Genomic DNA, 12444 nt, shown 5'->3' on the forward strand with positions numbered 1-12444 from the left:
CTGTGAGCGTCAAGCTGAAGCACTCTCAACAGGGAGGAGGAGACCATGAGGCTAGTCTCAGTCAAAATGGAGCCAAAAAGAACCAGGTGGACAAACAGAATCAAGCTTGGAGGGTAAAATTGGACCCAGTCTGTCTGGGCCTGTAGGAGTTGTTTGTAGGACCTCTCCAGTAAGAGGTGGTTTGGTTTCCCTTCTTGTGGTTCTTTCTTTTCCACTCTCATCTGCTGCCTTTGCTAAATCTTAAAATTTCTCACAGGGCACAGCATTTCCCCCTCCTCCAAACTATAGACAGCTAACGAGAAATGGGTTTCCTTTCATTATTGTGTTTTAAGGGCAAGCAAAGGGCTGAGTATAAAGAACTGTCCTGGTTAACCACACCTGCACACATGCATGGTGAGATTTCTGTTCTTACCTGAGATTACGGTCTTGTGCCAACAAAACTGAGAAGGCAAAACTTCAAATATGAACACAAACCAGACTGTTTTTCTTCATGATACTATGCCAGTAACACAATTTTACAGCAAGAGTGAAATTTCAAAAATCCCAGTTGTTGTACCGGTGCATTGGCTGCCGTACTGTTTGTGTGTCACACGGAGCTGCACACTCATCATGTCGTCGGCCTCACAGCTGGATGTAGCCGTATACTCCCTCTAAGATGGGAATGCTCACTCAACACCTTCCCAAACCGCCTCGGCTGAGAGAGAAGCTTCTCATCCAGAAGTGAGGATGACATCACCCCCAGAGACCCGCCTGGATACACTCACGGCTCCACAGGACAGGTGTGAAAACCGTTTCTATGGCAACTTGGAACAAAACTCTGAGGGAAAACATTTCTCACATTTCGTATACCTTTAATTTTGAGGCTTCAGAAACCAGAGACACTGCAATTAATCTGTATTTCTCTCCCAAACTCTGGCTAGGAGACTTCAGTGTATTAAGCTGCAGTGTTCCCAGTGGGAAAATGAACATGTCCATACAGTAACAGGTGCTATGATGTAATCTCATTTCCCAGTCTCTTTCCACATGCTTGATAATCAGCGCTGTGAAAAAATGCCAGAGGTAGGAATTGCAGAAAACACTCAATCATCAAACATATCTCTGTTTTGGCTTAGTGATATGATGAACATAAATTCCGGTGACAGAAAAACCCAAAACAGCTTCTGTAAGCTGTAATGATAATCATTTTGAAGCATTTAAGCTTAAGTGCGCTCGGAGTAAGGAGGGAGGAAAAGACAAAGAGAGGCTGCGCTGTGCAGCAGACAAAGAAACTTTTCTGCATCTGAGACAGGGGGAGTTTGGAGGAATGTTTGAGTGGGAAAACAATCTGATTCCATCCCTGCGTTGTGTTGTGACATCCACTCGATAGTTGTTTACTGCAGAGGAATCATGGCGCAAGAGCTATTAAGAAACTGTTTCACATTTACTTAAAGAGAATCACATTTTATTACGCACAAACTTTAAAAAGCTGTGGCTACACTGTTATTAGAAACAAGTGATAAAGAGTGCATTTAATACTACACTGAAAAGTTTTCATATCCTTGGTTAGTTTATCTCTTCAACCTAAAGGCTCAATTTAATATAATTGGTTTTCTTAATTAAAGGGGAACACCAACAATTTTCAAAATACATCTCAGGGTCTACTCTGAACACAAAAAAACATATAACATCTTTTGGGGCTCCAGAAGCAGCAAAATATAATGTGATAAACTGTGTCAAATGATGTCACTTGAGGTAGTTTTGGTGGGAGGCAAAAACTACAAGTTTGTAGATGGGATACAGATGGCAGTGAGGTGTTAAAAGGAAGCAAACTTACTCATCTTTGTTTGAGGTTTGCACCTGGAGGCCACACTCTTATGAGTAGCTACTCGCGTAACACACCCAAATTGCAGACTAAACAGTCAGAGACTGTGATGCATTGTGAGCAATGTAGGCACCAGGATTTAGCACCGTGAAAATACACACAGTGTAAGAAAAAGTATCTCTGGTTCTGCTCATAGACGGTACACAAACAATGGCCATAGCAAACATGACATCAGCCACCGGCTTCTGAATTATCATTCTGAAGCTTCGAATTTGGCATTTGGTCTTTTGAAACGGGACATGATGGATCTGTTTGTCTGCTACACATGGGGATATGGTGGCAAACAGTCAATCACAAGGTAACCCCGCCCCTAAATATAATCTTACGCATTATTGTCTATTTTACTTCACATGAGAATTTAATCTATTAAATGCTGTATAATGCTGCTTTTAAAAGTCTTGAAGCTTGTGATTGAGACCATAAACATGTTAGGAAAATGTTTATTGAGGTAACAAATCAAGAGAGAAGAATAGTTGCTTTCTCATTAGTCTGATTCACCAGATGTACGAGCAGGTATAAGCCCTCACACATTTCAGGCGGCTTTGTTCTACCTTCCGCTCCCTGTGTGTTACGGTTTACGTCACTACCACACTGAAAATCCAGGTTTTTCCAAGGATTTGGATCGTGCAAAAAGCCAGCCCTGCCATTTTTTTTTTTTTTGCGGTGAATTATCCATTTTAATCACAGTGCTCGCCTCCCTGCATGCAAAGGTTCCACCACAACAATTCCACCCGCCACTATTTCGGGGGGACACCGAAGCCGCATCCTTCGCTTAGATCCACTCACAACAACTGTGATTGGTTTAAAGAATTACAAACAAGTCAGAGCGCTTTTTTTCCACTATAGCAGAATGATAGTATGGTGCAGCCAAACCTTTACAGAATGGGCTCGCCACTCGCTGCAGGTTTCAGGTACTTATATAGTCTATGGCTGTGCTGCATCAATTGTGTTGTTATGGGAGGGCAACATACAAATTGGTGGGCTTACGTGAGACCATACATGCCTACAAAAGAGCCCATGTTTGACAACAGTTTTTGAGAAAAATAACCTTTTTAAAGAACCCAACTTGTGTCAGGAATGTAGGCCAGACAAATTATAATGCAGACAGGCTAGAGCTGACCATGGTCCAACTCCCCAGTCCAAAAATAATGACGACTAAGGGATTTTTGGAGAAGTTTCAGTCCAAAAGAAAACCAGGCCAGCTTACACACTCCACAATCCCCCTGTGGAATGCAGTGACCCGTGTGCTCTGTCCACTGTGGTTGAAGGGTGTGTAGAGGGGCAGACCTCATGCGCTTGACACACTGACCAATTCTGCTCACGTCAAACATGTGTAGGTCAAAAACATTTCCCTTTGACACCAGACTCAGCACTATTCTTGCATGAAAACAACTGTTTCTAAAACAAGTCTTCAAAGTGCTCGACTCTACGCACGCATCACAAAGAGCACACTTCACTGTTGGTCAGGAAAAAAGACAAAGAGCGAAGGAATCAGACAAAAAGGAGATGGGATCCTAGTAATTTATGATAATTGCCTCCCAGAGGAGCAGTTATGAATTTAGTGTGCTGGAAAGATTTAAATCATTTGCAGTGAGTGCATTTTTGGATGTTCATTTGGTAATAAAAATGGATACTTCATCTTTAAAAGACAATCCGTAAAGCTGCCTGTTGTTGACGAGGACTTTTATGTGGCCAGCACCGTAGCACTTACTTGTGTTAGACATGATATAAAAGATCTAACACTGCTTAAGAGGCTTCGTTTTTTTTTTGCTGTGTGACCTTACTTAGCTTTCATTTTGAATTCATGCTTATCAGATGAGATCATGGTCACATTTGTCAGTCCAAGGGTGTCAAATGCATTTTTTTCCCTGTCAGCTTCTTGTGAACATAACACATGCGATTGTGCTGCAAAGCGCTTGGAAGAAACAGTAGGTGTCAGCTGGCAGACACACAAACAAAAGCTCAGTTTCTGCCTGGAGAGAAGACTAGTATTATAATACAGGCATTAGAAAAGTGAGACTATTGGAAGACTGTCATTAAAATTGAAATCATATGAAAACATGCTAAAGTAGCATACAGTAGTTGTGGCCTATCTAAACATCCAAGGGAAAGCTTCTTTTTCTCTTTAAATCCAAGGCTTCAGGCTGTTCATTACCCTAACACCATATCTTTTATATGCCACAACTTCCTATTTATTTTAATCAGTGCATTTACATATTTATCTTTGCATTATTTAAGATGTATTGTTCTTCTATAGGAAGCTTTATGCAAATTCCATGGATTTAAATGATGTCAACAAAAATGGTATTCATTAATTTACATAACTGTAAGCAATGCTCTCTCGCCTCAGAGTGAGAATATTGTTCTGTTTTTTACGCCAGCTCAATAAAATATAAATGATACATCTTCTTTCAGCGTGCTTCATTGTTGACACATATATGACTATGTTCATATAAGGACAAATAAAACGCACTATCCCCAAGCATTTTGTATAGACAGCTGCAGATTGTTGCTCTTCACGGATTACTATGGCCAGACAAACACACCCCGGCAGCAGGAATCTATGGACAAGACTAATGTTTACAGACACAGGAGTGAAGCTCTGTTTCAATCAAACAGACCAGGGCAGAATTTTCCTGGCTATTAGCAAGAGACCAGAGAACAAAGGGTTTCCTATAGCCAGCCCACCAGAGCCACAGCAGAGAAGAGTGCAGTCTGACTGAGAGGGTTATCAGAGAAGAGCCAGAGACAGGCTTTTACAAGACAAGTACTAGATAAGGTATGCACTTATTAAGGTTTTAACCTCACACACTCTTGTTTAGGCTGCTTAAATATTTGGATTTGTTATTTTTCTAACAAATAAACTGTAGTATAGAATATCTGTTTGATTTAAATGTACACTTTATCCACTTTTAGGAAGTGCAGATATTTCACTGGAGGCTGCTGGATCAAGGATCAAGACTTTGCCCCATGCTGCATTCTGCATTCTGACTGAGGTCATGTTTTTTCCTGCATCTGCTGACTGGATTTCCCCCATTTTCCTATTTCCAAGCCATCGTCTTAAATGAGACCTTTCACGAAGCGCAGTGCTTTCCAGCAGCTGAACAGAAAGTCTTGACCGAAAGGTCAAGCTGACTTCACAAACTTTATTATGGCAATATGATAAAGAGATATTAAGACCATTTAACATTAACAGAAAATGTAAAGCTTTATGGTTTTTGAGCAACTTCCTATGCAAATATAAATGAAAGCTGTAACAGTATTTTGTTGTTCTGAGAGTGTAACTTACCTGCAGGTCAAAGAATTTGCTGTATCTCCTATAGATGACATGGGAGGTGGAGTCTGAGTAAGTGACATTGATAAGGTACACCTAGAGAGAAAAGCACAAACAAAAGAGGTCCATTAGGAGCAAAGTCACTTTGTGAAAGACACCACGGCACCGCTTTAGCCCTCCAGACTTAACTTCAAAAGGTCGTCAAAGGTCAAATAAACTCATTAAGTTCCTCTGTTTCAGTCACACATTGGAAAGCCATCAGGGGTCAATGAGAGGGCCAATGGATTTCAAGTATTATGTCATTAAAACCTTTAATAATGAATTGCATATTTGTTTGAGTGCGGTCAATTGAATGTGGTTGGTTAAAATATTTCGAAACAGTCATGCATTTTTTAATTAACTCTACAGGTTTTATTAAAAAAAATAACTGTGACGCTGTCTCTTCACAACAAGCTCCATTTCATGCCTTCAGTAGCAACATATCTTCAAAGTTTACTTTACAAAGTCCACCTGAGTCCATTGTTTAAGGAAATGAATGATGCTCCCATTATGTCAACAACGTCGAGCAGTTTTATCTGTCACAGTAAATAATGGAAAGGGAAAAGTGCTTACTCATTCTGAAGCTGAAATGGTACTATCACTTCCTTGGCAGACAACAGTCATTTACCGAACAAAACACTGTTGCTGGAAATTTCCCAAAATAGTTGCTTTATTTACCGCAACAATAAAGGGCCCAGAGAACAATTGTGCAAACCCTGAGGTTCGGAAACAGATGGCTCCACCTAATGCATTTCCAGCTAAGCGCATGGCACTGAGTGTTTACAAAAGCAGCATTTACACATATGGTGGCAAGCTGCACAAGGACATCAGATGCTGGTTTGAAATGCACTCTTCTTTCTGCAGACACTTTATTACAGAGAGATTGTAAAGCGAGACTGAACACGTTTTCCAACAGCTCACTAATTAGATACAGACACCCTGACCAAACACTCTGAATTCAGGCCATAGCATGGGCCACAGTGGTGTGTGTGAGGTCAAGATACATCCAAAAAGAACAATGGACCATGTTCATATTTGAGCATGCCAACATAACACAACGGAGAAAAAATTCTGAGATTAATTTTTAGAGAATACCTCTGGTAACATCAGGAACTGATTCAGATGGTTGTAGCCATCATTACTGATCCTTTATAGAGCATTTGCAGTTTTATGAAAGAGAGTTACACCTTTTACAGCGAATTCCAAGTAAACAAATAAATGCACATAAATGTCTCTGGGTGCGCTCATTTGCAATATATTACTATAACAAGTGGTCATATATAGCTGATAGGAACAGTTTTACTATACATATTTAAGTTTGTATTTAACAAGAGTGTTCATGCAGTAAACTGAAGACTTGTCATTGGATCTCATCTCTCCTGAAGGATCCCCCTCAGGCAATGTATGTAAACAAGGATTAGCTGCCATGCACTCTGCGGCTCCAGTGCCATGAGTCTGTGGAAGGAAGTCACACTTGAACAGTGGGGACAAAAGACAAAGGGCTGCTTCTTTCCTCTCTCCAACCGGATAAGCATTTCCAGTTGCTTAGCTCATAGATAATGAGATTTTATTTTCTTCCTCTTCTTCGCTCGTGGGGGACTTCCCAGTCGAACCTCACCTCCGGCTTTAATCCCAAGAGAAAAGTCTGTGCCCTGTGTTTAGTGGCCTTGGGGAGTCTCCCTCAGGAGGAGATGGATGATGCAATTGATCGCAACTCTCAGGTTAATTAATCCAATTGGACCTGATGGACTAATTGATTTTTGCAGTCCCGCTGAGACATGTCTCATGGCTCATCGGATTTGATCGCCCAAGTCAGGAAGATAACACCATGGTCAGACCATGCAGTCAAACAAGACTAATAGTCCACAGACATGATAGCAGTTCTGTGAGACTATGCTTAAGGATAGTAGTGCTTTGTGATAAATGTCAACTTTAGAAAGTTAACATGGTAGCAGTGAGAACAATAGCATTCTGATGGTAGGCAACTGCAATGTTAAGTGTAGCGTGTTAGCATGTTACTATTTTAAAAATGGCATTAGACACAAAATACAGTTGCGGCTGATGGTAATGTCAGCTACCTAAATAAACAAAATGCTGGACAAATTGACATTTTTAAAACTCACCAGCATCTTTAGGAGTCATCTCTTGGGCAGCATGAATGTCAGCACCAAATTTCATATCTAGCTAAAAGCAGTGGAGTCTAAAACCGTCTGCTACCAAAGGTTGCCACAAAATACTTCTTAGTCATATTAACTTTTATTGTCCACTGAAGATCTATCCTACAGATTTCCCAATCCCCAGACTTTTTCTCTGTGCTACCAAGAGACCCACCTTTGACACTTACAATCAAATGTAAACATGCTAATATGCTAAACTTAGAATGTGAACATGATAAACATTATACCTGCAACACATGTTAAAAAAATTTTCTGATCATATTGGTGGTTAGTTTTGTTCATTCAAAGCTGCTGTTAAACAGTATTTTGGTGGGGGAAAAATTCTTCTTCTAACGTCTCTGAAAACATACCACTGCATACCAAAAATAAAACTCTCAAATATTTATCAGCCAGAGAATATGACTACCTTACAATCCTTTGTAACTTTTTTCTGAATAATTATAGTGATGCAAGGCCAACTGCAATTTACAGTGGATCCTACTGTTTGGAGCATATAGCTGTATCTTAGTAGGAGATATTTGAAAAATGTGTGTCAGCCAAGTGTTACCCCTCTAATAGTCACAAATTTGTGATGCTTCCTTGTCATGTTTAGTTAGTGTCTAGACACAATCACTTGAATACAGTCTTTTTATACTCCCATTCAGCAGATTGATACTGAAAAAGAGCGAAAAATTCAATTATGTCTATGGCCTAGGGGCTATGACTGTGACATTTATTTACTCACTTGTCTGGTGGAATGAAACATAAAAATGAAGTGTAAAAATAAAAGTCAATTCACTCAATCCACAACACACTCGGCAAATTGTGAAATACATCATTTTTTATCACTTCATCCCTCTGCAATATTAAAGTGAGGTTAGTCTATTTTTAAATCTGAACTTTTCTCCAACAGTTTCCAGTGGGGATAAATCAGAAAACAACACAAAAAGAAGAGGTTACGCCACATCTATTAGCACTAATTTTAAATGTTTGTATTATCCTGTATGTATATTGATTTTGTCTGGCAATGTTCATGTAATGATTTGTGTGATGTGTAAATTAGTTGTTTTTGTTCTGTGTTTAAAACAACCACTAGCCATAAAATTCTGCTCTTAACTCTTTGATGCGCAGTGTGGGTCAGGAGATACCCATTTTCCATTGGATTTGGGTGACTGTTGACTCATGTTGTGCATGAAAGGGTTAAGAATGTAAACTTCTCGGTACTATAACAACTAATTGGTCTTCACTTTGTTAATATGCGTCAGACTGAAATGCTTGATGAGTTTTAAGGGAGACAAACATAGAAACTGGAACGCCATTGCAAGTTTACTTCTGTAAATATTTTTCTGACCACAAAACTATGCAAGAAGATATAAGCTAGGATGGTAATCTCTATGTATACTCACAGCCGAGACATCAACAAAAAATGCTGCTCCCAACATCTCAGGCATCAGTCCTCTTTCTTATGAGATTTGAGACTTTTTTTTTCGCCTATCATTGCTGTTGCTTTTCGCCCCGTGATACTGTACTATCTTGACAGACACTAAGGAGCTCATGAACTTGCAGACAGCTTCCTTCTGTTTGCCAATACAAGCATCTACTATGAAGAGGTGCAGTGCAAAACCTCTCTTTAGCCTAAAGAGATCTTACACAAGGGCATGTGGATTCAAAGAACCTTTATCTTAGAAACAATGGATGCTGGTTTGGAGAGAGAGACTGAACAAACTCCTAAAACTAGACACAATGACATCTTCCAATGGGACTTTGATGAGTCATGTTTTAACGTCACTTTGAAGCGGATACTCTTCCTTTAAATGAACGGAAAACAAACTGACCACATGCTCATTTCCTGCTTAATGGCGATGATGACATCTTTGCCAACACAGACAGCATGGTTGATGATCTCCAAGCTTCAGTGGTACTTAGGGAAGCAAGTACCTCTTCACTGGCGATCTACATGTGTACAAGTAAGTATTTCAATGCAGTTTGAACCCCACTACTGTGGTTCTGCCTTGCTATACAAAATTACACACAATATGTCCCAGTGTATCCCATTCTTCTATGTCTGGCCAATTAAGGCTGCATCTGGATCTTTTGTGTGTCTGAAGATGCTAAGATGATACATTATCTTCAGTAAAGGAGATAAATATGACCTTGACCTTATCAAAGAACTGGAAATCCCTTAATATAGCAAATATGTATGTTAGGTGATACTAAATACATGACCCTGGTTGGCATTTGGTGTTTCAAAATGGCTTAAGAAGACCAAAACTGTAACTTACAGGTGTTAAAATTGTTTGTCATCACTTTGCTTACTGGAGTTTACAGATCAAGATTGAAAAAGGAGGTTTCTTCATTCAATCATGACCAAAAGGTTGAACTGTTATATCACTCTCTTGCCATGACTTCTAATTCGTTGTCAGCACAGGTCAAACTTTTTTGTTTTTATCTTATACCATTTTTGTGGGTAAACAGTCAGCCAGACACACACTGGCACAGAAGCAGGGCGTGACAGATCTCTGTAACATGGTGAACTGTATTTGCTATACAGTATTTGATAAAGATCACAGATAATGTTGATGTAGGAATGTCTCTGTGCGACTTTTCCTTGAACTATATGTATTACACATTTATGCAACTGCGGTCAGTTTGGTGTTGAATTAGTTGTGACCAGGATGGATATCGGTGTGCAATACATTATTAAACAGAAGCACAGACTCATCAAGATTTAAAGTTTAAAGAGAGGTTTCTATATGATATGATCCTGGTTTCATTATGATGCCTTCTTTCTTTGCATAAATACGCTGGAACAAGGTTAATTCTCAGTCAGAATGTGCCTCAAGCCACAGACTACGAACAACAGCCTCAGTTAACTTTCTTTTTATCCTTTTAAAACTTACAAACACAAGCATTTGACTTGTTATGCATCTTAGCTTGTTAGACGAGCAATAAAACAAGTAACTGGTGGGGCAGGGGCCAAGACACTCGTTATGTTGTTGGTTTTCAGGTCATATGGCCAATTAGCACATTTAACTGCATGTAAATGTTCCTACAAATACCACATCTGTGAGTCTGGATGCCGGTGTGACCCTTAATTCTTCAATTCCACTGCTGGCTTACAACCTACAGCCCAAGTTTGTTTACTTTTTCTTCCCCTGCCAGGGCTCAGCCTGTGGGCTGCTGTCCATCAAACACAATCACATGTACATGCAGATGGCTAACATCAAAGGAAACGTTTATGATGTCTCCTATAAACCTTTCTTACTCCTCTATCAGTCATTTAAATGTAGAACAGGCTGCCATATTTGTTTTTGCAGTGAATTGGTCTTCAGTCTATGGCTTTGCTGGCAGCTCAATGAGGCTGTCCTTAGGCACAGTGATGCAGTACACTTAATGCCAAAATCTAAATATCGACAAACACAGTGTTTAAATGTTAATATGGGATTATTATACAGGTTTAACATGTATAATAATCACATTAACTGAATGTATTACCCTGTCAATATTCACCAGCTACTACTGAGAACAATAAAGTTGAGGCTGATGGGAATGCCATTAGTTTTGAAAGTATTAGTTCACAAATCTGCATAAGAAAACATGGCAAAATGTGAATTTGTGACGTGTTGATGGTGCAAGGTGAAAAGTTGGGCGAATTGTCAATATCATAGATTCATATCACTCACTGCCAAACAATCGCTCAGTGGGACAACAATAACATGCAATAAATTATCAAAGCCCTTAGATTCATCCTCTGGACAGCATGAATGCCTGTGCAACATTTCATGGCACATCCATCAAGTTGCAGATACGCCGCCATCCATAAGCCTGCTATAGCGTGGCTCAAATTTCCAAAGAGACTGCACACAGTGTGGAGTCTGCGCTGGCGACGTTATCTCTACTTTAACAACAGGACAACAGCAACAGAGAACAATGAGGCAACTTACATAGTGTTTGGAGGGATTCCTTCTCTTCTGCACGTCCACAACATTCACGTCGAGGACAGTGCGGAACTGCATCTTGTCAGACCGAAAAGACTTTGCACCAAGAAACACTACAAAAAGCACATACGAAGAAGTTCACCCATGAAAATCTGATTATCTAAAATCAAAAGGGAACTGTCTTGTGCGGTCACCAAGGGGAGAAAAAAGTTGAGAGGATGAAAAAAAAAAGCTGAACTCTCCGCACTCAGGCTTTGGGTGCATCCATGGAATGATGTTGTCAGACGGTCTCTGAGCTTCTGAAGTCCTTGTGAAACATGACAACGCAATAAAACTGGCGTTTAATCAGAGTTCTCCTCCCTCAGGAGGGGCTGCACCGCTGCTGCACAGAGCAAGAGGGGCAGAGCAAGTCAATATGAACGGGGCGGTCCCGCTGCAGCTGGCTGGACGCACAGCAAGCGACCCTTCAAAAAGTGAGGTCAGACTGTTTCTTGGACTATTTCTTACTTTTTCTTAAACGCGTGAAACAGTGTACCAAACATCCATGCTCAAATCATTCATAGTTTGGTCCAAACTTTGGATCCTGGAGCGGGAAGACGTTAGATGTTGGATTTGACGCACTTTTTCCTGTGCGTAAAATGTGGATGGAGAGAACTACATTCTATTTTCCACAATAGGCTGTACACAATAGACAACTACGACTATACACATCAGCAGAAGAGAGAGAGAGACGAACTGACATGTTTGAGGTTTTGAAAAAAACATATATTTGTGGCATCATGCTGAATGCAGATGTCACCGCTTTGCCCTTAACACGCACCAAAAATCACGACCGCAACATGCAAGCAAACATGTCATTTGTCTACTTGGCTGACAAGCGCACAACATATCATTTATGTCGTCCAGTTTGGCTTTCATTTCAAAGTCACATTGGCATTTCTGACAGCACTTAAACCAAAAGAACCTAGAAAATGACTTTGCTCCCCCCAGTGGATGAGCATGGAGGTGAAGACGCTTATATTTATTTTCCCCACAAGATGACGCTCCACAACTCAAGTGGTGCATCTTTTTCTTCAGACTATGGAAACAGCAAGGAGAATAGAGTGCTTTTTTTTTCCTCCTCTGAATTAATTGGACAGCTATAGTTTCTCAGTTTTATGGACTGAATTACATATT

General features: G+C 40.1%; 1 protein-coding gene across 1 annotated transcript in view; it reads right to left on the reverse strand.

The window, feature by feature from the left end:
• Positions 1-11853, reverse strand: part of LOC110945293 (SH3 and PX domain-containing protein 2A) — a 53558-nt gene extending 41705 nt beyond the window's left edge. Inside the window, 2 exon segments of the mRNA XM_051960203.1 lie at positions 5151-5231; positions 11275-11853. Coding sequence (XP_051816163.1) covers positions 5151-5231; positions 11275-11346 — 153 coding nt within the window. The 5' untranslated portion in view covers positions 11347-11853.
• Positions 11854-12444: the final 591 nt, after the last annotated feature.

The sequence above is a fragment of the Acanthochromis polyacanthus genome, chromosome 15, assembly GCF_021347895.1.
Source record: "Acanthochromis polyacanthus isolate Apoly-LR-REF ecotype Palm Island chromosome 15, KAUST_Apoly_ChrSc, whole genome shotgun sequence".
In the NCBI taxonomy this organism is placed as follows: domain Eukaryota; kingdom Metazoa; phylum Chordata; class Actinopteri; family Pomacentridae; genus Acanthochromis; species Acanthochromis polyacanthus.